Source organism: Daphnia carinata, chromosome 2, assembly GCF_022539665.2.
Source record: "Daphnia carinata strain CSIRO-1 chromosome 2, CSIRO_AGI_Dcar_HiC_V3, whole genome shotgun sequence".
Lineage (NCBI taxonomy): Eukaryota > Metazoa > Arthropoda > Branchiopoda > Diplostraca > Daphniidae > Daphnia > Daphnia carinata.
In genome coordinates, this window is record NC_081332.1 from 632,544 (window position 1) to 655,149 (window position 22,606).

At 40.4% G+C, this 22,606-nt stretch overlaps 4 protein-coding genes across 5 annotated transcripts; 3 read left to right on the top strand and 1 right to left on the bottom strand.

Annotated features, from left to right (window-relative positions):
- The first annotated feature begins 2,270 nt into the window (after positions 1-2,270).
- Positions 2,271-4,215, top strand: LOC130701721 (syntaxin-6-like). Its single transcript, XM_057523646.2, has 7 exons — positions 2,271-2,451; positions 2,546-2,715; positions 2,990-3,144; positions 3,268-3,345; positions 3,404-3,570; positions 3,650-3,744; positions 3,808-4,215. The coding sequence occupies exons 1-7, from the start codon at positions 2,417-2,419 to the stop codon at positions 3,882-3,884; spliced, it is 777 nt and encodes a 258-aa protein (XP_057379629.1). The 5' UTR covers positions 2,271-2,416; the 3' UTR covers positions 3,885-4,215.
- LOC130701718 (selenocysteine-specific elongation factor-like) lies at positions 4,111-6,482 on the bottom strand. 2 transcript variants are annotated; one of them, XM_057523643.2, is made up of 9 exons: positions 6,172-6,482; positions 6,063-6,107; positions 5,942-5,988; positions 5,725-5,847; positions 5,382-5,645; positions 4,924-5,282; positions 4,643-4,847; positions 4,384-4,558; positions 4,111-4,314 (listed from the first exon to the last, which is right to left on the bottom strand). In XM_057523643.2, exons 1-9 carry the CDS (start codon positions 6,401-6,403, stop codon positions 4,157-4,159), a joined length of 1,608 nt encoding a protein of 535 aa, XP_057379626.1. In that variant the 5' UTR covers positions 6,404-6,482; the 3' UTR covers positions 4,111-4,156. The 2 variants fall into 2 exon arrangements, with proteins under 2 accessions (XP_057379626.1, XP_057379625.1); XM_057523642.2 differs by having other exon boundaries at positions 4,111-4,317; positions 6,172-6,480.
- Positions 6,483-6,769: 287 nt separating this feature from the next.
- On the top strand, positions 6,770-20,903 carry LOC130701717 (WD repeat-containing protein 47-like). Its single transcript, XM_057523640.2, has 14 exons — positions 6,770-6,926; positions 7,415-7,557; positions 7,619-8,123; positions 8,725-9,176; positions 9,250-9,368; positions 9,501-9,611; positions 9,895-9,955; positions 18,603-18,776; positions 18,843-18,946; positions 19,306-19,475; positions 19,599-19,769; positions 19,841-19,986; positions 20,042-20,260; positions 20,328-20,903. The coding sequence occupies exons 2-14, from the start codon at positions 7,456-7,458 to the stop codon at positions 20,472-20,474; spliced, it is 2,481 nt and encodes an 826-aa protein (XP_057379623.1). The 5' UTR covers positions 6,770-6,926; positions 7,415-7,455; the 3' UTR covers positions 20,475-20,903.
- Positions 11,113-12,382, top strand: LOC130701720 (uncharacterized). Its single transcript, XM_057523645.2, has 2 exons — positions 11,113-12,072; positions 12,137-12,382. Exons 1-2 carry the CDS (start codon positions 11,596-11,598, stop codon positions 12,137-12,139), a joined length of 480 nt encoding a protein of 159 aa, XP_057379628.1. The 5' UTR covers positions 11,113-11,595; the 3' UTR covers positions 12,140-12,382.
- Positions 20,904-22,606: the final 1,703 nt, after the last annotated feature.

The following is a 22,606-nucleotide window of genomic DNA, read 5'->3' on the forward strand; positions in this document are numbered from 1 at the left end:
ATGGGGGTGCCGCTGGGAACCCGAACGGTCGAGTCAACTTGCGGAGACCATGTTGGTTTTTTCTTATCAGAGTTCGTTATTCAGGTATCCCCCCTCCCCCCCCTCAACCCCAGAAATGGCATCAGTACAGCAGCGGTCCACAAAGTGGGACATGCTGTGCAAGGGTACACCCTTCCCACTTTGCGGGTTTGTCCCACTTTGCGGGTTCCCATATAAATACATGGATGAGGTTAGGCAACCCGGCTAGGCTCAGCGAGGACTATCCAAATGTACGCTTCTCCAAAGATGAGTTGCGGAACCAATTCAGTAGATTGTACATATTGGCTACAGCTTTTAATTTTTATTATTTATTTTTTACGTAAGCTTTAGTATAATTGAATGCGAAATACATTATGAATAGTAGCTATTTTAAACTTCTGTAGCAGATTTATAAAAGTTAAATTATTTTAAAAGAAAATATAAAGAATTCTTTTAAGTAAACAGTTTGTAGGATAGTCACGAATAGTGGAATCACAGTAAGTTGCTGTTCTCGAAAGAAGCAGACAAAACACTGTTGTACCACTACTGCGACTAAAACAAACTGAATAAATTCGTAAAATAGGGATATTTTCTCCAAAATATTTCATGTATTTCTAGAAACATTTTTTAACCAGAAATTGTTATAGTTGTTAAGTTATCTAAACAAGCTCCGGCGGCATGAAACATCAGAATTGTTTCAAACATTGCGTAGTTTCAAACCTACCGCGCTTTGTTGGCGTTAGGCAGACCCTGAGGGTTCATTTCCGTGCAAGCACCGCCCCTTCCCACTTTGCAGGAATTCCCACTTTGCAGGCCTCCCACTTTGTGGACCGCTACTGTATTCACAGCAGCCCTCCTCCGAAAAATTTTGACTGACGAATTAACGTACAAGTTTATTCAGCTGGAATGAGGTTATTCAATTTTAATTTTACAAATTTATTTGATATTGTTTTTTATAAGTTATTCACAATACACAACATTAGGTCACTATTGGTCGGCCTAGAGAAAATACTTATTTATTTGCTGATCTTTTAATTTCTCAGAAGCATGCTGTTTTTAGGAACAAAGGTAATCAATGGACGGTTGAAAGTGTTGTAAGTAATTGTAAGTAAGTAAGATAAACTGATAAACTTTTGCCAATATTTCCATTCGACGGCAAATTGTTATACAAAAGTAAATCAAGTTCTCTGTTTTTTTCATATGAAATTTTTTTCACGCAGCAAAAAAATGTTGCGGAAAAATAATTTGGCATTTTTAAAAATCAATTCTTCCTCTCATAGAAAATCGTTCCGTCTAGTTGGGTTATGCATCCCGATCTCAAGCGATCTCCATTTCCAACAGGCCAGTTAAACGCCCAGCATTGTCATTTCTCGCAAGTGTTCAAAACCTGGTTAGTATCTAATAGGGTTCGGGCTCTATTAGCTGAAACCAGAAAAACCGAAACGACTTATCCAAAAAATAGTAAATCGGCTGTTACCCAGGTAGGTACCCTTCCAGAGATTCGGTTGAACTCAAAATACCCGGTGAAACCTATTAACCAACCACCATGTTGGAAAATGGTGGATTAATAGTGCCAAATAGAAACATTTAAATACAATGATTTACTTCTATTATAAATTACTATTAGGTGCTTCCTCCCATACAACATTTTTTTCCGACTCTCCATTTCCAGCAGCTTATGTTTCCTATTTTTCTTTGAATTATTAAAACCGGGAAACGTACGTCGCTAGATATCATTAAGCTGTCACTCGAGCAGACTCCGTTTTGCATTTCAAAACCTGTAATCTGTAAATAGGAAATTTTACCATTCAGCTGTTCAGCTCAGCAGACCAGATCATAATAAAATGGCCCCCAAGTTGGGCTGATCTCTAATGTCGATTACCTGAGAACCGTTAAACTACACTGACCAACCCGAAAAATAGGCAATCAGTTATTACGGGAGTAGGTCTTGAATTGTTTTTGTACAGTGATCAGTCGAATCATTTAAAATTTTGATTCTAATAAATGGCATTGAAAATCACGGTTTCCGTAGAATGATATATAAAAAAAACATATTTACTGGAACCTATTTTGTTACAAAATCTAAATTCAAGATCCAAATCAGAATTGAAAATCAAAGACAAATCATAATTTTGCCCCACCCTAGAATTTTGTTTCAGATTTTAAAAATAGGCTCTATCCATTCCAACGGTGATTTCCACGACATACTGCTCCACGCTCCAAGTATGCGATATACTCTGTCCCTTGTAAACCTGTGATCGTGAACCATTGACAGCATAGCCGATTCAGTGGAGTAGTTTACATCGTAGGTGACGGATCAATAATTGCAGAAGTACAAAGCGAAGCGAATCATTTTCCGTTGTAAAGGCAGCTAGGTGGTGAGATGTGAATTTGTGACATGTCTCTCGAAGATCCATTTTTTGTTGTTAAAGAGTAAGCTTTCTTATATAACGATAACAATTAATCAAAGATCCTGCTACTCAACAGTCATTAACCATTAGCCAAAATTTATCTTTTATCAATAAAGTGAGGTCACAAAAGCCTTGAATCGCACAAGGGGTTTGTATCATCATTGGGAACACCTGCATAGAGAAGGTGTTGTTTTCTCCAAAGACGAAGTACAGAAAACCACAGCAGAGTTGAAAAATTCCATAAGGAGTATAGAGTGGGACTTGGAAGACCTTGAAGACACAATTGGTAAACTTCAATTCTACCATCTAAATCAATCACCGTTTTGAGCTAAAAAAAACTTACATATAGTACTTGGCTAGACTTGAGCAGTTTTCTTTTTTTTCTTCTTTTTTTTTCTCTTAGTTTTTCATTTCACTAAACATTGAATTTCTTGGTTAGTAATGTAGCTTCAAAAAGAACAGATAAGAATTCATCATTTTGCTTCCCATTCTGCCATCATCTTTTTATCCTAAAAAAGGCTTACTTTGCAGTAGTCATTACTAATTTTCCTTTATTAAAGCAATTGTAGAAAAAAATCCTAGTCGATTTCGATTAAATAGTGCCGAAGTTGTCCAAAGGCGTTATTTTGTTCAGCAAACCAGAGACGAAATCGGAAGCATTAAAGAAAAACTTCAAATGATGAGGAGCCAAGATTTTGATCATTCTGCGAGAAAGGTCTGGCTCTTTTTTTGTGACGTGTACAATTATGGCGGCTACCAGGGTGTGCCCCTTGTAGTTTATTAACAGTAAATAATTTGTTTATGGATACGTATATCATTTTTTTGCCTTACATTTCAGCCGCTGCTCGAAAATGCAAGTCCGACGCGAAAGGCACCAAAAAACACGACCGCAGGGTACGTTCGCATCCCTATTGAGGTAAGGTTTCATGCTACAATGACTCGCAAATTATGCTACTCAACTTAACATTTTAAAGGGAGATCGTGAGGATGACGATGATGAAAATCAAGTGAAAAGCATAGTACAGCAGCAGGCATCGTTAGTGAAACAACAGGATGAACAACTAGTCTTGATATCTGGATCCGTAGGTACTTTAAAGAGTATGTCACGACGTATCGGCCACGAACTAGATGAACAGGCATTGTGAGTTTAGATTTAATAGCTGAAAATAGGCGCATCCGGCACTCTTTTGAAGGAAACTAATCACTGGGTTCTTCCTCAGAATACTTGATGACATGGGTCATGAAATGGAAAACACAGAAACTAAGATGGATTCTACATTAAAGAAAATGGCCAAAGTTCTTCGCATGTCAAACGGTACCAATGAATTATACAGTAGAGTATCAATTTGAGTAAACTCGTTTATAATTTGTTTACTAGATCGTCGCCAGTGGATGGCCATAGGAGTCTTAACGGGGTTGATGATTATCGTGATTATATTATTTTATGTTCTGTAAGGGTGTTGTCCTAGTTTATTGTGTCATTTGGAAATATTTCATTTTAGCTTTCTTGTATTCGAATTTGTTGTCGTTCAGAATTTATATTTATTCTAAGCAATATTTTAAATGAGTATTACATTTTTCCGATGTCCTGGTAGGCTAATGTTATTGGACAATCTGTCAAACTGTGTGCGTAAAGTTGCCGGACATGAATAGATTCTTATAGCGGGCAACTCATTCTGCATTCCACTTGTAAATTTTGTATTGTTCCATTTGCACGGTTTTACTGTTTACGTCTGAATCATCTTTTTGCAAGGATCGTATATATACCGTTTAAAACAAAGAAAAATTTTCACTTGCACATGTTTTTCTTCTGGGTTCAATGAATCTTGGGGTTTCCTTTTCTTGTTAAGGCCAGCTAACAGGGCCTGTGTTTCCTCCTTTAATCCTTCTAAAATTTAACCAAATCAGTTTCACATTTTACACAAGGCCATCGCAATAAGATGCAACTAATTACCCATCACACGAATTTTGACTTTGCCGCTCTGACCGAACGAACCTTCGATTATTCCCAATTCCCCAGTTGACAAGGTAACCTTCAAGTTCACGAAAGGTTGAACATTTGTCTCTTTTTTCAGTAAATTTTTGCCGATAACCTCGAATGGTGAGGCCATGCGTTCAACAATACCTTCCTGTTAAAATTTTTAGTTTTATATATTAAATTAAAAGTCGTATATGTCTTACTACTGTTTGACGAACATTCAGGATTTACTCACCCTCGTTTTTGTTTTATAAACTTTAAGGCGCGCGAGATCCTCTCTATAGTTTTCGTTCCCAAAGATGAAATGAATATTGCATTTAAAAGCAATACGGCAAGCATTACTGTGAATATCAGTGTCCAGCTTGGAACCGATTATCAAGCTTTTCGGAACAACAGGTATTGGGTGATCGAATTCTAAGAAGCCGAAGAAAAATTGCCCCCTGAAAGATAATCAAATCAGCATTCTTATGTATCCTATAGAGATCTTGAATAATACGGATTAAAATGCGTCCTTACTTCGCTTCTGCTATTTCTTCACAATAGCAATGTTCCATTTCAAAATCAAGATTTTCACCTGCTGACTGAAAAAGATGCACTCGCGCCATGACTGTTTCGTGTCCGAGAGTAATATGGTATTTCGTCTTGTTCTTGATGGGTTGTTTGTAATAAACCACTTTATCTACATTTACTATTACTCCATAAGCCATCGGTAAAGCTCCGGGAGTACAAGCGATTCCCCTTTCCATTAATTTTGGATCAAATTGCGTCACACATATTCCCAACCGGTCGCCTTGAAATGCATTGACAACTGCTTCATGAAACATTTGCATGGATTTGATTTTTCGCGATAGTTTTAACGTAGGAATCTCGATGGTCTGTAAATTGTACAACAAGATAAGTGAACTATCTTCTTATGCTGGATAATAGAATTCAACAATATTTTGCTAGTTTGCTGAAACACACAATATACTCACATCATTGACTGATATTTTCCCTTGCAACACTGTTCCAGTCATTACGGTTCCTTGTCCTTTTATGGAAAAGCAATGATCAACTGAAAACAAGAAATTACCTAATGCATCCCGTTTTGGTATAAAGACAAGCTGTTTCAGGACTTCAATCAGGTTAGATATGCTAATAGATGCCAAGTCTGAAACATCAGAGAATGCTGACACTGGAACAATTGAGCAATTGTGGAATTTTGTGTTTTTCAGAGTCATGTGAATTTTTTTTGTCATCTAATTTAAAATCGTGTTGCGAAGGTGGCAACCAAAACATATTAGTACAAGATGAGTGATGGATATAGTGCGATAATACCTTTTCAATTACTGGTTGCCGTTTGTTGTCAGGAATTAAATCAATTTTGTTTAGAACAACTACCATTTGGTTACAGGTGATTTCTCCAATAACTAAACATTCTGCTGTTTGTGTTTGTATTCCCTGATAAGCATAAATATTTTCCATTGGCAATAATAATAATATTTGAATAACATGATTTTCTTTAATGGCATTAAATATTTTAGGGAGTAAATACCTTTGTGATGTCAATTACCAACAACATCATGTCAATAATCTGGGCACCTATAAGTATGGATATGTAATAAATCAAATTTCACTTTTCTGGAAATATTGATAGAATATCAAATATCAACAACCTCCAATGATTGTTTTAATAAGTGACGCATGTCCAGGGCAATCAACTGTTTACCATTATTGAACGTAGTTACTATCCTGTATGTATAAAATTGAAAATTTCATTTTTACCTAATGTAAACTGAAGTTTAGAATAGGTTTCCAAACTTTTCTCTTTAATATGCTCGGGTAATTCAACTGAAAAAGAGCTAAATCCTAAGTCAAGTGTGATTCCTCTTTCTTTTGACTGTGGGTTTTTATCAAAACAAGCCGTGCTGGCCACCGAACTCAAAGCTTTAACCAAGGTAGTCTTCCCGCTGTCAACATGACCCAAAACTCCTAAATTGAAATTAAGGATGGACATCTTTTTTTTTATTGAGAAGTCAGCTATAATAATAATTTATTATAGTAAATTGTTTTTATTAGTAAAACCGACGAAACACATAAATCTTCTAAGTTTTCGTCAAGTTATCTTATTAATTTCATAATCCTGGAAGCAGCGTTGCACAATTAAACAATGGAAACTATCACATTTCTTGATAGTTTATGAAAAATCTTTAAACCAAATAGCTTTTGGATAAAAAGAATTAAAAATTTTGCTGTTTGAATTGTTAAAATTTTTTAAACTAAATTTCCGTTAGATTGATAATGTAGAATAATTCTTTGCTGGAAAGCCCTCAAGCTCAAGTTATGTACTACGATCATCTGTTCTTCTATACTGTTGGTCAAACTGGCCAAGAACCGCTCTTCAAGGCAGTCAGCCCTGTTTGCTGTTGTCGTTCTGTCATGGCCGTTCTGTTCTAGATCGAGTTGCAACTTATTCGAGTACTATTTGAATTCTGAGTTTAGGAAACGCGTGTTCGTGCCAAAACTAAGTTACGAATCCGGTGAGTGAGGATTTTTTTTCATTCTACGACTTGTTTGTTTTTGCAGGGAACAAAATGAAAATTTCAAAAACAACATTTTACTGTAGGGATTTATCATTTACAAGCCAATGTGTTATGTTATGAAGCAAACAGTGTAAAAGCACAAATTAACACTGCATTACTATTTTGTATTTATTTTAATTTTCTTTTCTTTTGACAATGGGTTGAAACTCTGGAAACGATTAAACTTTTAACTTTTCGGGACGCAGCCGCAGGGTAAAGAAACTGAGAGTGGTACATTAACTTATTTGTTGCATTTCACTTTGGGGTTTGGGCATACAAGAACAGCAGCAGATGAACCATTTTTAGCCAGGGGCTACTTGGATTCGGTAGTGAAAAACGATAAGCAACTCCTGCTGTCGGGTTTTGCTTCGGTATCATTTGCTGACTGAAATGCCTTAACATCCGTCTGCTTGAAACTAACTGTAATGTTGTTTTCGTTCGGGTAGAAAAATAAAAGCATAAAAATAGAAGAGTTTCGCCTGACATAATGTCGATGGGGAGCAGTGTCCCACGACTGCATTTACGGGAGGACGACGTGGTCCGCCTCGTCCTGGAATTCATCGGCAGTCGGCAATTTCACATCAGCCAGGTGTGTGAAATATCAACAGTTTTATGACGCTTAATATAAAGTGAATTTTTCTATGTTTTAGTTGAGTCTGGAACGAGAAACGGGAGTGATCAATGGCGTTTTTTCTGATGATGTCCTGTTTTTGCGCCAACTCATCCTGGACGGACAATGGGATGACGTCACAGAATTCATTCAGCCGCTGGAAAGTCTGGCCACGTTTGACGCCCGTACCTTTCACTACCTTATACTTCGTCAAAAATACATCGAGCTACTTTGCATCAAATCCGAAGCAGGGCTGATTGCCAATGTCGATGCCGCAGTCGAGGAAGTGGTGAAAGTACTCAGCGACTTGGAGAAACTTTGTCCATCGAGAGAAGTTTACAACCACCTATGTCTCCTACTGACCTTGCCCAAATTGATCGATCACGCCGACTACCACGATTGGAACCCATCCAGCGCTCGGGTTCGTTGCTTCCAGGACATACACCCGTTGGTCGAAAAGTTTTTGCCTTACGAGAAACCGGCAAAAGACGGACCTGCTTTGCAAGAAGCCACGAACGATCGGTTGATCCATCTCCTTATCAAAGGTTAGACTGACAAACGGAGTCAACTACCCCTAAGTTGACACAGTACTCTATACTTTCACGCAAGTCGTACATAATGGAACTATGCTTCGCACTATATTCTTGGTTGAATGGGTCATGGAGTATCCTTACCTTGTGTGAAAAAGCATGTCGTAGTGCGCAACCATCTACAGGTGGCATACAGTTACCTTTTAGTTAAATACCGTGGAGTATTTTTTGGAGTTTACGGTTCCAATCCTTAACAAACGAACAATTTAAGGTTTTTTTTTTCTTCTTCTTCTTCCTCCTCCTTCTCCTCTTTCTTTTACGACTATAAGTTTGAGATAAACGAAATACCTTTTATTTTCTCGAGAAAGGCAATAAAACTAAACCGGTTATTTCTTGTGAAACAATGGTGACGTAAGTATGGCTGTTGGGGTTGCGTCTGATTGTTGATCGTCCCACTGACCTAAGACCTACAGCCTTGCTATTTGAACTGCAGTTGCGGAACGATAGACTGTTGCAGACGAAGGATTTTGTAGCGATATTGTTTAACACAAAAAATATACATAGTATTATCATTCAATCCGAATAATAATGTATACATATATGTTATTTTTTGCAGGTCTGTTATACGAGTCGTGTGTGGAATTCTGTCAGCGTCGGGCCTTATCTGGTAGCGCCAAAGAGCGATCACCTCCTCAATTGCGATTTGGTTCTCTTTTGAGTTCCACTAAGAAGTTCCATGACTCGGATTTGAGTCTATTATCTTGGCTGCAGAGCATCCCCGCGCAAACATTCGCTCATCCATTTGAGCAGCGGACCTTGGATGTGGACGTGGAGAGACTGGATAAACCAACCCTGGAAACGTCATGGACCGAGCACATGCTGGTTACACCCATCAAGCCCAAACTTTTTCCCTACTCAGCCATGCCTTTTGGAAGACCTCGTTCTGTTGATCTCATGTCTCGCTCCCTCAACCCTTCTTTGGACGGCTTACCTTTTGGCAGTGGGACGATGTGGCGTTCCAGTCTGGCCAGCTTTCATCTGACGGGCAAGAAATCGATGACCACATCGGTGTGAAAATTCATATGAAATATGCAATATCATATTCATAAGTATATATCTTTTGAATTATTATCATTATTAGGTGGATCGGCTTTTCGAAAGCGACGAGAAAGGATCAAAAATTATTCAACCGCCTAGTATTAGTACAGTGAGCGAACTTGCCAAGGAACACAGCCCATTTGATGACGAAGATAACAAACGGTTCGTTCTACTATGTTATTTAGTGGCTTGAACAGACGTTTTGATGATGGCCGAAATTTACGTTACTCTACAGTGCGTAGGGATGTTTAGAATGTCATTAACTAACTATGGATGGTTATTCTTTCATGATAGAGTGATCGCGTCGGACGTATTGGAGAAGCCTCCACGGGCGGAACCTGCTAGTGGAGATCTGTTGCGTGAATTCCAGCGGTTAAAATATCCTCCGGGTACAACATCCAATAAGTACGTATGCAGACATGTACAGCATCATATTAAGGACAATGGCTTTTCATTGCATCTTTGAGTTGCATTTGAGCCAACTGTGTTAAAATCTGTGTTAATGTGCATTGGCACGCGATGAGTAAGGTTAAGTAGGATCCCGCTTGCTTTGGAAAGTCTTACTGATTGGGACTAGGTGGTGTGGAAGCGAGTTCTACCTTTTACGGAGATCTGCTTATTGATTGCCGTCGAAACTGTTGGCATGTGTAGGCGAGAGCTAATCTTTCATTCTTGTATGTGCGTACAGGTTGGCAGCGCCGCCTCCTCAAGTCTTGTCTGAACTTACCAACGAACCCACCGACGATAAGGTAAGACGCTGTTTATTCAAAAACAACCTCTCGATCAGGGCTTATGGGCGGATCAGTTTTCATCGCAGCAGGCCGCAACTAAATTGCCATGATTTTCTTGAGTGAGCTTGAAAAATCACCCAGATCCTACGTTGCTGTATGGCACGAGAACGAGCAGAATGATTTGGTTGAATATGCTACCCTTAAGCGTTTGGGTAACCCGGATGCTGGCGCGATTCGCCATGAAAATCTGACATTGAATAATGAAAGCCAAACTTTATTGTGGCTATACCTTGGCTACCTAAAATGGAGTTTTAGTATGAGGCATGTTGACGACACGAACGTTGTGTTTTGAGGCAGATGCGGTTACATTTGGACAGCACTACCCGGGATGTTGTTGGGCCATTGGTCAAAATTCTCAACAGGTTCTCTTATTTATTCGTTGTGAATAAATCCATTTTAGATTGCGCTTTAAAGATCAGTGTGAGATGGCGCCCTGCCCAGGCGCGGCGGGCGTGGTACTCATTTTTTGATTTACGCTTCATCTTTTACCCTTTTTTTTTTTTTTTTTTTTTTTTTTGTTTGCGTCATTTTTTCCAAGCTCGATGCGAACAAAAAGCCAGCCAGCAAACAAACTCAGGAAAGGGGGAAAAAAGAGAAGCTGCTGGATGAGAGACGCAATAGTACGATCCAAATGGATCTCTCTCCTCTTGTTGTCATCTTGATGGATGGGGGCTGAACCACACAGAAAGAGCCCTTGGCATACTTGGTATGTTGTAAATAGAGCCATATACAGACGGAGATGATGCGCACTGCAAGCTTTCTCGCAGCGTATTTTTACGATGCATGATCAAGATAGGCTACAACGCAAGTGACCTAGGGTGGAGTGGCCAATATCCTTGTTTGTTGTCCCGCTACGTTTCCTACACGCAGCACGTACACGATAGAGACCCTTTCAACTTCGCTTTTGACGTACACCCAACATGGCTTGATTTTTAAGGTTTAATGCGATTTTTCTGGGTGACGCCCATGGCATGCCACGTGTAACATCGCTGACGGGGAAGAAAAATATCCTGTCTTTTTTTTTTCAATCAGATTCCCAATTCTTCGTTTACTCTTTCACACTCCTATAGTATAGCATCTGTCTTAGTATTCAAAATAACATCTGGATGCCAGCAATCAAAAAAAAAAAAAGAAATGTAGAAAACCAGAAAGGCTGCTTGTTTTTCATCGACGGTGATTGAATAATAGATTTACACAAATCTGTCGTGACGAAATTGGATAGTTTTTGAAGTGGGAGGGATGTTCGCTTTTGGTAATAACCTTTACATTGGTGAGGAGTGCTCTTGGTTACCTTTTTTGGCCTAATATGGCTTGGTATCCTTTTTTATTTCGTTCCTCTCCTCCCATGTGTGTGTGTGTGTGTCTTCAAGTGTGTATGTGCCTGTGCGTGTGAGTGTGTATCGTCTGGAGACCTATTCCCCCTGGCTGAGCTCACGCACACCTATTGCGGCTTCGCTAGTCAGGAAGCGAAGACCTGTACCGCCGCACACGATTCAAAACAGGTCTCAGTCATCAGCCAGTCGTCCCACTTGACGCGTGTCAGATTGGCGATTGCGCGGCCCTCGACACTTGTGCCTAAACTTTCGAAACTGTAAAAAATGGAGGAAGTTATTCTCCGCAAGTTGGACGAAATGTTTAGCGATTTACGACAGGAAATTCAGCAGAACCATTTGCTAAAAGTGCACCCAACGAAAGACCAACACCAAGGCCATTGTCATTCTTCTCGGTCCAATTCTAATTTCAATAGCAATAGAAGGCAGTCGCTACCGAATCATGCCATACCAGGTCGAAGAGTGTCAATGCCTGCCAAACTGGTGCCGTCGGCGACATCATCTATCAGACGTGGATCGCTACCCGTCGAAGTTGAGGGACGTCGGTCTAGTCTTCCTGCTTTGCCCACTCGACGGTTGTCTGTTGAATTACAACCGCAGCGTCGGGAGTCGTCCAGTTCGAGGAAATTCTCTCGCGATTCACTTGACCTGGATTTGGTTATTGAAGACGATTGCGAAGCAGATGCCGATTCCGATTATAACAATTCAGTCATAGTCGAAGAAGATGAGGAGACAGACACTCAGGTATGTCGTAACTGGTGATTTTTGTCCCACCTCCTCCTCTTTCATTTTTTTTTTCCCGGCGCAGTGAGGAGTGAGTGGACGAGCGCAATAATGAATTAGTGGCATTAGCTACTTTTCTCCATCACGGGAAATGAGATCTAATTTCATCGCCATTTCTTGTTCACTCAGCTTTAATGGCTATCGTGAGTCATTTGATGATGGTTCCTTTATCGTTCGCTTTAACGGCATCGTGGTCGGACATTTTATTACACAACTGCTCACGATTTTTTGCCGATTGAAGTAATAAAATCGTGGTTTTGGGTTGCTTAAATATATTGTATCGTATCATTGGTGTCAGCGATTCACAGAGCGATCAACTTACTCGTATCCACCGTCACCATCTAGCGACGATTTTTCGTACTGATAAATTTCGACGCACTGGTTTTAGCCATAATTTTTTTTAGAGAAACTATTTGGCTCCTTATTCACGTTCGCCCCAATTTTTTTTTTGGTATGTCTGACGTCTTTGACATTATCTAATTTCTTGTTCTACAATCGTGATCAGAAACAAAAAGGAAACAAACAAAAACAACACGTTGTCGCGGCTTCAACATTTTCAAACACGTTGACATTTAATTTTGTTTTTTTTGTCATTATTTTGTTTGTTTCTTGTTCACCTTGCGTTTGCTGCGTGTTGAATGCACGTCACCCGCCTTCGAAATTTTCCCTATTTAAATATTCGGCATTGGTTAATTAGATTTTCGGCAGGGAAATATCGTTTAAACACTAAAATGGAAATCCGTTGCCGACATTATTTTCTGATTTCCTTACTGTACGTTTTCAAGCGTAATCAAATGCATTTTTGGTTGGTCATTCCAATGACACATTGTCGGATTTGGGAGACGCTCTGGAGGACGCCAACTGGCGCCCGAGGAGGCCGCGACTATATAACTAAAACGTACCGCCGAGCGTGAAGTAGGTTACAGCAGTACGCCTTGTACGGCAGCCAAAAAAGGGGGTTGACCATATGTTGCATTGTTTACCTCTGTAACGACCTACAAACAAATGGCTCTGATTCCTCTGTCCGCTCTTATCCGTAGTCTTGCGACTTCTCTCTGCCCGTATACAAGTGTTTCGACGTTGATGCGAAATTTGAAATTCACCGGTCCAGCACAGAATTGCTCATTATCTTTGGCCGTTTCGCTATTTTCGAATGCGTTTGGTTTACGTTGTGTGCGTTCCCCAACATCGTCCCATCGCCATGCCCAGGTGGTCTTACGGATACTCGTCTTGGGTATGTGTACCATGGGTTTTTTTTTTGGTGTATGTGTGTGTTTTTGTTTCCTGCATAATTTTTGCGTCGTGATTGTCTTGTTTGCGTTCAAATATGGAACGCGGATCTGGCTGCTTATCGTGTTTTAGGTTGTTCGTAAAAAAACAAACAAAAAAACATTCACGATGGACAGGATGATGGGTTACATGGAAACTCGTGGTCCGCCAAACGAGTCGTTCAAGTAAAGCTTGTTCATTCGTCGTCCTCTTTATTCCGGTATAACTCCGTGCCGAAAGACGAAAGAGAAGAAAAGAATAAAATTCCCACGAATCTTAGTCTATTTTGTTTAAAGCTGCAATCGCGCAACATTCGAATCAACCATGTGGATCGGTTCGGAATGGCAACGGTTGGTGATTCATCTATAGCTAGTCCTTCTTTAGCTCCAAGTTGAAGAAATTTCTAGTTGCTTTGTGTTCGTGTAAGAATGAATACCCTTCAGGCCAGTCGTTAACAGTCTCTCGGATGAATGAGTAAACAACCCAAACATGTGGCAAAATCGAGCAGCTAATAGAACCTCTTCTCGTTATGCCCTCCTGCCATCCTTTTTGAATATTAAACGCGAACCAATCCTTGTACTAACGTAGATGGTCGTAATGGTTGATGCTGGTCTTTAGCGAGCCAAAACTGCTAGAATTTTTAAGGGGTCAGGGCCGTCTCGATATTCGAATGACGATGTGGCTTTTCGTAGAGAAGTTTTGCTGCATTTTCTGTTTTAAAAACATTAGGAGCCGCAGTGCCTACCATGGAGTTGCAGACACACAGCCAGCATTTCTCAAGACTTTTTTTTTTCTTCTTTTTTTTTCGTTTTTTTTTTTTGTTTTTGGTTTGTTACTTTTTTTCTCTCTTTGTCTTTAGCGCGAACATGTACGGCGCTTACCTGTCACCTGACTGAGAGTCGTTTTCTTCTGTTTAGGCGCTAGGCACATAACACTAAAACGAAAGAGACACATACTTCAACGCACGTCGAAATTGATCAGGCGAATCGCTCATTCAACCGTTCTTTGCTTGTTTTGCTTTTTCGAATGTTAATAAGCTGTCAAGTTTATTTACGGCCACATTAACAACACGGAATTGTATCGGGAAAACGCAAAACAAAGAGACAAACAAACAACAACAACGTCGTGTTAATGAATTGAATTTTATGAACTCATTTCACTCATTTTGCCAGTTATTTCAATTTCCTGGGCATGTTTTGCCATTTTTTTCCCCTGTACGATGGGACAAAAACGTTGAAAGGAAAATGCGAAAAAAAAAAAAAATCAAAAAGGGGGGGAAGGGTAATTGAAATCGTGCATGTGTGTGCGTTGTGAGTGGTCGGCGAATAAATAATGAGATGGTACATCATCAGCCGTCTCTATTGGTTAACAAAGTGCTGTGGGATCCGCTATCTTGTCAAGGAGTGATAACCCCGTTTCGTTGACATACCGTTTCCCGTCTTCATTTTGGCACACAAAAAGGGCCCTGCGCTTGAGCAAGAGAGAGTTGCTCGAGATGATTGTCGGTGATCAACAAAATAGAAAACAGGAACTTCAAGTCTTTTCTTCCGAACTGGAATCCGTTGGAAAGGTGAACAGCTACCCGAAACTCCTCCCACCCGTCTCTCGTTTGATGGCAAAGGGCAATGCATTTGTTGGAGAAAACTTTTGAAAACCTCAATGGTACTGGTTTTAAATGAGGACTCGGGGAGGCAACGATATAGCGGGAATATTTCTCTTTTGGCTTCCTTTTTCATGCTTTTGCTGCTGCGGCAGCTACCATATCAAATAGCTCCAGGACTTGGAAAAACTCTTGCCTCTTTTTTTTTCTCTTTTCCCCTCCTTTTAATGTCGGTGTGTGTACCTGAGTGCAGGTGTAAGACTGAGTCAGTCAGCTTCGTACATTCGGATGCCCTGGGTGTCTTACTCATAAGAAACGGACGTTCTGTTTCCTGTTGATGTGCATTTGCGCCTGATTTTTGAATTGTGTAAAGTGCGTGGCGTGATGACAGCTTAACTTGTTTTAGTGATCAAAAGAATTCTACCATAATGCATCGCAATCCATTCATTCCCCGACGTTACCCGGTATTGAATCAGATCGCCCAAAACGATCGCAAAAATTCCATGGAATCGCTATTGTGTCACGACAAATTTCCAATTAAACGCTCCGAGTTTGTGCACGCTACTGTTGAAGACGATCTTATTGGCCCAGGTCATGTACGGTCACGTTCGCGATCTCGAACACGCGAAGCCGTTCATCGATCCAGCCCGCGATCCAGTTCAAGCTCGAAGCCTCATTCAGGCCTTGTCAGACCGGGCCTAGAGATACATGTTCCCCAACGAGGCCGATACATAGTCGTCGAAGATGTTCGGCACGCTAAAAAGAGAAGTTCCACACCAGAATTCGTACTGGTCAACAAAGAAAATGGACGAGCCATTCCACTACATTCGATATACCAAAATCCGCATCAGCGCAGCATGGCCGCTTTTGAACCGACAACACCTACAGATCCGCCGGTCGATTACGACAAGATAGACGTCCACCAATCTCGTCGAAGGTTCAACCAGGAGCGAATGCGCAAGGCAAGATCCATGAGCGATTTGAGTGACGACGGACATCACAGCCGTTCGCCCGTCGCTTCGGCATCATCTTTTGAATCTGCGGGCCAGTTATCGGTAGATCTTGTTCGTTCTTCTTTTCTCGGGCAAGCAAAACATAAAACTATTTAGGTTGTTCACCGTTAGAAAATGCTTCTAGCTTGGAAAATAGGCCAATGACGTGTAACCCGACCTGACCTTTGGCGTTTAGGTCGTGAATAGCGTAGCCCTTTGATGATTAGTGTAACCTCTGCCTCGTTCTTTTTGCTTTCTTTAAAAAATATTTTACTAATGCGGTTTCCTGTTTCTGCATTCGAGGCCAATCATGACAGCCATGCAATGCTCGTACAATCTCAACCTATCTCCCGACCTAACCGTTCCTGTAGCCATCGCGATGACGTTGGTTTGCAGTGGTGCTGTGACACCATCACGACTTGCTAGGCCAGGAACGACATATGCGCATGAGTGGATGTGTTATACGTCCGCCTTGTTCAACACCTATCTTTGTAATCCCAATGATTGTTTCATCGCACACAATATCTCTTTTCCGTATAATATGGCCGTGATATGAATTGGAGAATTTTCTGCTGATTCATATACATTTGGAAAATTTCCGGCGCAGAGTATACAAAAGCGAATCAAGGGGGGAGGAGAGTAAATAAAAAATAGGCACGCCATCTGTTTGCAATGCAAGATCACAAACAAGGAAGGGAAAAAAGCGCTTGTACAAGGAAAAAGAAATGTGGAAACGCATTCAGCTTATGGAAAATTCGCCACCCGTAGATCTCTCTCTCTCTCTCTCTCTCTCTCTCTCTCTCTCTCTCTCGTTCTCTCTCTCTCTCTCTCTCTCGTTCTCTCGTTCTCTCGGTCAGTAACTCCCTCCAAAAATTCTTTTCTTGTTCTCCTTCGAAAGTTGTGTCAATTTTATGCGCGACACTTATTGGCGACATGCGGGCGTGTCAAGTTTTCATACGTATTTGTATAAAATTGACCTAGATTTGCCATTCTTCAAAATAGAACATCATTGAACACCAAATTCTTGAGTGTGATTTCGTAGCGAGGTGTTTGACCATCTGTTTTTCTTTTGTTAGACATGAAACAAGAGGCTTGAATAGTTAAAAGTGCGCTAAATCTGTTTAGTCCTTCAATTAGAACCGATTCGCTTCGGGAATATAACCACTTTCGTCGTGAAAGAATTATTTTTACTCATCGTTGGGAGCACGATATAGTCTTAGTTGGTTTGGTATCCCGCGGGATAATTGGTAATGCGTTTCGGATTGTATTCTTATAATACGCCTATTCCCATACCAATTCCGAACCCTTTTCCTTTTTTTATATATATTTATTGGCAATTAAATGTTTTCGTTTGCTTTTTTAGTTTTTTTAAAGCTTCATTTGTTTGGTTTTTTCGTCATTCCTTAACGCCATATGGTATATCGTAACAACTCTGAGGCATTAACCCCCCCTCCGCCATCCTTTTATTCAGAGGCAAGATTAACGGAATGTCTCACTTGAAAAATCACTTTTGCATGACTGAAGAAGAAACATTTCTTTTCGTTTCAACGCTACAGTACATCATGTAAATGCTAGTAGAAAACTGGATGTACGAGTCGCCTATTCGCCTCAGCTTAAAATGGTCAATAAGGAAGCGCGCACCAGTTTACCATTTTAACGTCACAAGCATCGATGGCGCAGTACGTTTTTCGTTCTCTTTGCGTGTCTCGTTTTCTTTCCTTTTTTTTTTTTTTTGAATCTATTTTCGCTGGAGTGATTTCCGCCGTCGCTCACCCGTAGCCGGGCCTCATTTGTGTGTGTCTGCTGTTATCACCAAATTTTCCCTTCTCTTCCCATGTATAGAAAAAGGGGCCGTCTAGTGTTGATAGCGCGCAGGACTTGTTGCTGGCCGTTGTGGTCAGTCGCGTCGTAGCCCTCGTTTGGAACACTACATTCACGTGCTACTGTGTTGTGCCGTTGCCAAAGTATTTCAGTTATATATTTGTATTGATTGCAATGACAATGAGGTATTCGACAGTGACATCATGGTGAACACAGCAGCGCATCGCCCTACCGTACTACGTCACACCAAACGACCAGCGCCACCAATTGTACCTGTTTCGTTACACTTTTAGATTTATTGTTAATGTTTCGGTGTCGTAATTAAGACTTAAAAGACCGGAATTTTTATGAGATTGTTCGCTCTTTCTCTCTCCCTCCCGCCTTCAATTTAACACCAGCATTTTCTCGACCGAGAAAGTTGGATTTTGTAGGAAAATGCTGCGCTGCTTTGCTTTTGTTTTTTAGTTATTATTATTATTATTTTTTTGTTTTGTTTTTCTTAATTTTCCATTGTCTAAAATATGGTGTTGAGTACCTTAGTTTTCTAGACGTTTTCCAAATCAAAGGCAAGATGCCGTTGGGTTCCGCTAGGCAAATAACGAATCTGAATTTAAGTCACAGTCGAAAGCGTCGCACTTGTGGGTTTATTCCTTTACCAGAAGGAAAGAATCTTGAATATTTTTTTTTATTGCAATTGTGGGATGTTCAGAAGACTGCTACCCATGATAGCCAACAAAAATTCTAACTGGAACTTGTTTTTTCTGTGTCTCTTCAAGCTTATTTTCTTTTTTTCCTTTTTGTTATTGCAGCCTCAATTGTCGGGAAACCAGAATGGGTCAGCGGCTTCCACATCAGGTCCGACCTCAGGATCGGGATCGCTTGGATCAGGACCGGTATCTGCTTCGACCACAATGCACGGTAGCGGCGGTGGTTTGTCGGGGAAACCTCGTTTCATCGCCGTCACATCATTGGACGACGCTCAGGTGAAACCCGTCGGTTGAGTGATGGATCTGGTTTGGTTATAACTGATCTTTGGTTTACATAATTAGGCCGTGCGCTGTGCGGAATTCCATCCAAGCGGCCGACTTTATGCGGTCGGCTCCAATTCAAAGACGTTGCGCATCTGCTCCTATCCAAAACTATCGGATCTGAGGTATGCAGTTGTGTGACGGTGGCATTCAAGGACGTTCTTCCATATGTTAGCCAACAGCTGTTGTTGCTCTCTCTTTCTACGTGCACGCCCGTTCATTTATGTCTCCTTCGTCCCCTTTTCGTCGCTTTCGGCTTCATCGTCACCTTGGTATCTGTTCGCTTTCGTTTACGTTCCGACTTCATTTTAATCCATAGCAACCAAAATAACTAGTTGACGTTAGAAAAAAAAAACGGAAAACAAAAAACGAACAAACAACATTATCCCTGCCCCTTTTTTTTCGCCTTCTACTTACGATATTGTTCATCACTTCAATTCTGTTTGGACACGGGCTTATGCCCTTTCTTTTTTACTTGTCACAGGGATGACCATGCTACGTGCCAGTCCACCGTTCTCTTCAAGCGTACCAAGCATCATAAAGGATCGATTTACTGCCTCGCCTGGAGCCCGGCTGGTGATTTGATCGCCACGGGGAGCAACGACAAAACGGTCAAGTTGATGAGGTTCAATGCCGACACGTGTAACATGGAGGGTAAATCTATTCTTGTTACATTTTCTCTGTTTTAGTTTGTTTGTTCGTAAAAAAAAAAAGAAAAAAAAGAAAAAGAAGAACTTAAAAATAAATAAATAAATAAACATATTTTTTATGAAATAGGACAAGAAATCGAGTTGACGATGCACGATGGAACAGTCAGAGACGTTTGCTTTATTGAGGATATGAGCAACAAATCCAGTTTACTCGTTAGTGGAGGTGCTGGGGATTGTAAAATTTACGTCACAGATTGCGTTACCGGAACACCTTTTCAAGCACTCAGTGGACATTCAGGTCTGTGGCTGAATTGCAGTGCTCGGAAAAAATGTAACAACTATTAAACCGTGATGTCATTTGTTCAACAGGACATGTGTTGTCTCTTTACACGTGGGGCGGTGCCATGTTTATTAGCGGTTCCCAGGACAAAACGGTACGAATGTGGGATCTGCGAACAAGGGGCTGTGTTAATATGATCACGCCACTAACCACACCCAGCTCACCGGTTAACAAGGTACTTGGATTGCTTTACATGTTTGACAGCAGGTGTACGTCATTGTTGCAAATAGGGTTCCCCCGTGGCGTCGGTTGCTGTCGATCCGTCTGGCCGTTTAATGGTTTCCGGACATGAGGATGCTTCGTGCATTCTTTACGATATCCGAGGGAATAGGACTATTCAGAGCTTTAAACCCCACGCCGCCGATGTCCGTTCGGTTCGTTTCTCTCCTTCGGCTTACTACCTTTTGACAGGCGGCTACGACAACAAATTGGTGCTGACAGATCTGCAGGTATATTGCCCCTTATCTCCTTATCGACATGGTGCTTAATTTTTGTTTTGTTTTTATTTTGATTTAGGGTGATTTAACGATGTCCTTACCGAGCATAGTCGTCGCCCAACATCAGGATAAGGTTATCTCGGGCCGCTGGCATCCCAACGAATTTTCTTTCATCAGTTCAAGCGCCGATAAAACGAGTGCTTTATGGGCCTTGCCTCCACTCTAGATTATATTTTATAACACACGGATTGTTTGCTATTGTACAAATTGCAAATGAGTGGGAAGACGAAAGAATTCCCGTTCGTTGTTAAAGATTATGCGACGGGACAAATAATCTGTAACTGTTACCCATACGCATTGATATTTAATCTTTGTTCTGCTTTAAAAAGTTTAACTTTTTGAAATAGTATAAAGAACAGCAATCGCACTCGTGCTTCCAATTTGTTGCATTTTTTATTACATTGCAAATTGGCTTATTCCTTCCATATATATTCTAGATTTTTTGACGCCTTAAGAAAACCTTAATGTAATAAGGACGATCCTCTCTTTGTTGTACCCACGCACCCTCTTTGTTTCTTCATTTTCATTGGATTAAAATTCATTACCGTCCGTAGAATGTCGGCTGGGTTTTAATATATAATCCGTTGACATGCAAGTATGCAGCATTGGGCTCAAAGCTTCGTAATTGCCAGGAGGCATACAGTGTCGACCAGTGGTATTTGCTCACCCGAACATTAAACATGAACTTAAATAGGAAAGAAGGTATCGCGTGAAAATCTTAATCTCGAGAAGTAGGAGTGGCAAAAATATGCCGTTTGTTACGATAAGGAAAAATAATGTTCTCTTACATTGAAAATATTTTTCTTTTTGTTCGTGATATCTGGAACTCTTGAATAGTTTTCAAGTATTTGCTCACTTTTTTCCCAATATGAAGTTTGTCCCTAACCGCGTTATACCTGAAGGTTATGGGCAAAGGCTTTTAACTAGACACATATCGCCTAAGGGTATGAACAAACTACGACACCGGAGAAAAAAAATTTTAGTGCGTCAATTTTCGCACAATACCCCTTTTCCCATACAAGTTCATGATTAATATTCGGGCGAGCAAATACCTATGTTGGGCACAGTACACTTAATAATTTAGTGAACAATTAACCCTATCAAATACAACAACTGTGAAATGCGATTGCATTTAAGCGCTTTATTTCAAGTTTAGAGCAAAATTTTCTTCTTTCTACTTCTGTGCTCAGGTAGCATATCAACGTTGAAAAAAATGGAAAACGTTATCCCAGACAGCAAAGTTCCGTATTTAAGACGTGACGTCATTTGTCCTAGCTTGTCCTAGTCTCCGGTAGGTCTCAGAAGAAAGAAGAAGAAGAAGAAGAAGAAGAAGAAGAAGAAGAAGAAGAAGAAGAAGAAGAAGAAGAAGAAGAAGAAGAAGAAGAAGAAGAAGAAGAAGAAGAAGAAGAAGAAGAAGAAGAAGAAGAAGAAGAAGAAGAAGAAGAAGAAGAAGAAGAAGAAGAAGAAGAAGAAGAAGAAGAAGAAGAAGAAGAAGAAGAAGAAGAAGAAGAAGAAGAAGAGAAGAAGAAGAAGAAGAAGAAGAAGAAGAAGAAGAAGAAGAAGAAGAAGAAGAAGAAGAAGAAGAAGAAGAAGAAGAAGAAGAAGAAGAAGAAGAAGAAGAAGAAGAAGAAGAAGAAGAAGAAGAAGAAGAAGAAGAAGAAGAAGAAGAAGAAGAAGAAGAAGAAGAAGAAGAAGAAGAAGAAGAAGAAGAAGAAGAAGAAGAAGAAGAGTAAGTCTTCCGACTTACAGCCGAACATCCAAATCCAAATCCAATTCCTTACCAAACATCCCTAAACTTATTATAAATCGTTAATGAGTTATTTCGTGAGTGAAATAAGTCTAGTTACATGTGTTCACGGCCAGGCAAACGGTACCAGCAAACGAAACCCAATACTGAATCTACCCATCGGTGTAGTAGTTCCTTTTTGTAGAGAACAATGAAGCAAACTGTAATAAACGTTAATGATGTTTACCATATGCATGATTTTGCGCAAAATTACAACAACGGGCCTCTGTGGCGCAATTGGCTAGCGCGTTCGGCTGTTACGAATTTCGTCGATACCGGAAGGCTGGTGGTTCGAGCCCACCCAGGGGCGATGCAATGAAGTGCAAACAAATATGGACACTGCACACCGATTGCACTATCTTTTTTTGGAAGCTTCATAATTATTTGCCTATATCTTGGCCTAGTACTAAGTAATGGAAAACCACATATGCGCTAAATACAACCAGGCTGTCGTAAAGTTAGTTAATGTTGTCCCGTGGCATTCATGTCATTGATGTCAAACAAATTTGGTT